The 4124-nt window shown below is 36.3% G+C and overlaps 1 protein-coding gene across 1 annotated transcript; it reads right to left on the bottom strand.

Moving 5' to 3' along the window:
* Window positions 1-970: 970 nt before the first annotated feature.
* On the bottom strand, window positions 971-1945 carry LOC130836318 (olfactory receptor-like protein OLF4). Its single transcript, XM_057708372.1, has one exon. It carries the CDS (start codon window positions 1922-1924, stop codon window positions 971-973), a length of 954 nt encoding a protein of 317 aa, XP_057564355.1. The 5' UTR covers window positions 1925-1945.
* Window positions 1946-4124: the final 2179 nt, after the last annotated feature.

Here is a 4124-nt window from a genome sequence, read left to right on the forward strand (position 1 = left end):
ACTCAATGATTGGTGATGCCTTAGAGGGGAGGGAATGTGAGACGGAGTCTGTGGAAGAAGGGGATTTGGAGATATAAGTATAAATACAGCTGATTCACTTTGCTGTACAGCAGAAACTGGCACAACTGTGTAAAGCAAGTATATTCCAACAAAGAGCTTAAAACAAAACAAAACAAAAAATAATATTGTTACATAGTGCTATATTACATAATTTAAAATTTTGCTTCAGGATATTTAAGGTCATTTCTGGCTCTAAGTTCATACTAGTTCCAACTATTTGTTAAAATATCTTTTTCAATGAAGAATCCACTTGGGATCAGGTACGCATATTCAAGGATCAGTTTTTCCAAACGGTTATGAGTGGCATTATGAACACATAACTGAATAAGGGAATAGGACCCACTGAAAAGAACAGAACCAAATAACCATGTATAAAACATACTATATGCTAAAGTCTACATTTTCCAGAAGAAGAGTTAAAATAGTGGTATACAAAGGATTTGAACATGCATAAGCAAAAAAACAAACAAAAAAAATCGGTCTTAGATGTACTTGTACCATAAATTTTATAAATAATATTAGTTTCCAAGTGTTTTTTTCCCAAGGCAGTAGAACAACTTATTATTAATCTTTTAGTAAAACAAAATAAAAATTACTCATTATGATCTTTATTCGATAAGAAATTCTTCATTAAAAATCTACTTTGTCCCATTAGGTAAAGGGAAATTTCCAAATATTTATAGTCAAAGTTTGGGAATACATTTTGGAAAGTAAAACAAACATCAAAGGGAAGCAGTAGGATATCCTGAGACCAGAAAGCTTAATAAAATGAGTTACTTACTTTGATTGGAAAGATTGAAATAAAAATGTCAAGAAATACACAGAAGGAGTAAGTTGTATTTCCACGGTCTTATCAAAAAATTACATTTTATAACTCTGAGAATTTGATTGCTACAATCATGGCACTGCTTTAGCTAAAAAAAAAATGCCCTTTTAAAGTACTTGTCCTAAATAAACTTTTCAGAGCAACCTTTATGTCATTGTTCCTCAGGCTGTAGATGAAGGGGTTCAACATAGGTGTGACCACAGTGTACATCACCGAGGCTATTGCACTTGAGTGTGAGCTGTGGGTAGCAGCAGAGCTAAGGTACACTCCAAAAGATGTACAATAAAATAAGGAGACGGCAGAGAGGTGAGATGCACAGGTGGAAAATGCTTTATACTTCCCTTGAAATGATGAGATTCCCCAAATGGAGGAAACTATCCTAGAGTAAGAGTAGAGGATACCAGCCAGGGGAACAGCAGCCAGCAGCCCAGCAGCAAAATACATCACCATGTTATTGATAAAGTTGTCAGAACAGGCAAGTTGTACCATCTGCTTGAGCTCACAGAAAAAGTGAGGGATTTCAAAGTCTGCGCAGAAGGAAAGTGGCAATAACATTAAGCTTTCCAACAGGGAATTTAGAATACTCGTGATCCAGGACACAAGGACCAGCAGTCCACAGAGCCAGGGATTCATGATGACCATGTAGTGCAGGGGGCGACAGATGGCCACAAAGCGATCATAGGCCATCACAGCTAGGAGGAAGTTATCCAAACACAGAAAGTGTATGAAAAAGTACATCTGGGTGATGCAACCTTCATAGGTGATAACTTTGCTCTGGGTCTGGATGTTCCACAGCATCTTTGGGATGGTGGTGGAGGTGAAACAGATGTCTACAAAGGACAGGTTGGAGAGGAAGAAGTACATGGGTGTGTGGAGGTGGGTGTCTAAAGTGATGGCTGAGATGATGATCAGGTTTCCAAACACAGTGATCAGGTACATGGAGAGGAAAATCCCAAATATGAGGGGCTGCAGTTCTGGTTTCTCTGAAAATCCCAAGAGAAGAAATTCTGAAATTTGTGTATAATTTCCCGGGCCCATGTGGTAGAGGTGACTACCAGGAAAGAGGAAAAAACATGATCAGTTTTACAGAAACTACCATTCCTCACTTAGTTGAAATATTACAACCTATACTTTGCAGTGAAGAAATAGTTTCAGTATTTTATGTCTGTATACAAAATTCCCTTGCAAGGAATCCCTGTTTCATACCTGATTAGTAATTTTCATCCCCAAATCAGTGTTTCCCTCAAGACGTTATATCGTCTACAGTTTAAATGAGAAATTCTCTCATTCATTTGAGGAATACATATTCAGGGTAGACTATAACTAAGGCATTATTGCTGAAAAACAAGAAGTGCTACAATCTAATAATGTTGAAAGTACATAAGTAAATATAAGAATTATATAGTATGTCATATGTGACTGGAGCTGTAATGCAAACAAAGCAGATATAAAGCAGGGAGTGGCTATGAGTGTTATCTTTTACTGCATGTTGTGGCAAAGTCAAAGAGATATATGAACAGAGACCTCAAGGAAGAAAAGACAGGAGTCAGAGCATATCTGGGGAAGTGTGTGTCTGGCAGAGGGAACAGCCACTGCAAAAGCCTGGGAAGGATGCTTCTTTCAGATGTGGAAATCCAAAAAAGGAAGCCACTGAGAGGAGAATAGTAAGCAAGAGGGAGAGTGATGAGTGATGATGTCAGTGAATTTTTAAGAATGAGGTAGCCTCACAGCTGCTTAAAGCTCAAGACACAAGGAGTCTCTTATTCACACTATGTGCCTCTTGCACTGTATTAACCTGGCTGCAAAGGCCTCCTGTCAATTGAAACAGATCTCCTCCTTAGTGTCATCTGTTTATTGTGTTCAAAACATGACCTTGGAATATATGAGTCCATGTACCCCTGTCTGAGAACAATACTCACTCCAGAAGACACGCACACATACACACCATAGGACACCATGTCCTCCTTATGTGAGTTACATGTCCTTCTCCCACCCCTCACTGTTTAGAATACAAATGTATACAAGTTTGCCAGGTCACAACAACTTTATCATAAATTACATAGAAATAGGATGTAGACATTCCAAGGCTTAAGCATCCCGTGGACGAGTAACCTTGGGGCTCCATTTCAGTATGCCCATATTGTGCCCTATACATAAAGAAACAAAAAAAAATGTGTTCAACAAACAGCGTGGGGGGGGAATTCAATGGACAGGAAGAATACATGTCTTGAGAGACTGTGAGGAAGGAAATGCTGCCTTGATTTTGATGGCATTCTATTCCGTTTATATCCCATCTATACCGAGGAAAAATAATAAAAGGTAAAAAGAATAAATTTTTATAAGAAAGAAAAGTAATGATATCTTTAAGGTGTAAAACATCTTACAGTTTGAACATCACAAGATAGAGTTTAGTAAAGGGGTTAAATCTCCACAAGTTGGTGTGTGTGTGTGTGTGTGTGTGTGTGTATGTATATATTAACTTGGGCTGTATATACATATGTGTACATATACATATGTGTGTGTGTGTGTATATACTTGATGAATGGCTATATATATATACATACATATATTTAATTTTAAGTTGAGCAATTCTAATATTAGATAGCAGAGACTTGATTTTCCTCTGCCCATTTCATATTTTTTTGACCATTTGGTCTTTATATAGTCTGATAGAGGATGAAACAAGCTAATTTCTCAATTTTCTTAAGTGACATCTTTCATTTCTTATTCTTGGAGTTTGGATTTTGATCTCTTTTTCAAAAAGTGCAATATACACAACTGTTCGTGGTTCTGTTCCTTATCTAATATCCCAAACACACTCTATAAAATCCTGCACACTTCATGACAATCCACCCTCTTATCTGATTATTTTGTTTTTGCAATTTAACAGAAGGCATTACATCTTACATTTATTTCATGAACTCTGCCTTCCCTATCATGATTCAATTAATAAAGCAGCAAGTACTTTACCTGATGTGTTCACTTTTTTATTTTCAGAAAGGTATATAAACGTGCATGCACTTATATAGAAACTAATTTAAGAAAACAAATATGAAATATTAAGTGAGTCAGTGGACATAAAACTAGGTTAAACAGAATGGTTTTCAAACAACTGAATTAAATAAAATTGAATTGAGCATTGAAGCTATTTGAAACATGATACACAATATAAGTATTTTAACAAATCAATATGACTAATAATTAAATCACCAAAGACCTTCACATATAACAGTGTAAT

This window comes from Hippopotamus amphibius, chromosome 15 (assembly GCF_030028045.1).
Source record: "Hippopotamus amphibius kiboko isolate mHipAmp2 chromosome 15, mHipAmp2.hap2, whole genome shotgun sequence".
Lineage (NCBI taxonomy): Eukaryota > Metazoa > Chordata > Mammalia > Artiodactyla > Hippopotamidae > Hippopotamus > Hippopotamus amphibius.

Excerpts from the sequence above, each read along its gene's own strand:
- LOC130836318 (XM_057708372.1), bottom strand. The coding sequence starts at position 1,924 with ATGGGCCCGGGAAATTATACACAAATTTCAGAATTTCTTCTCTTGGGA.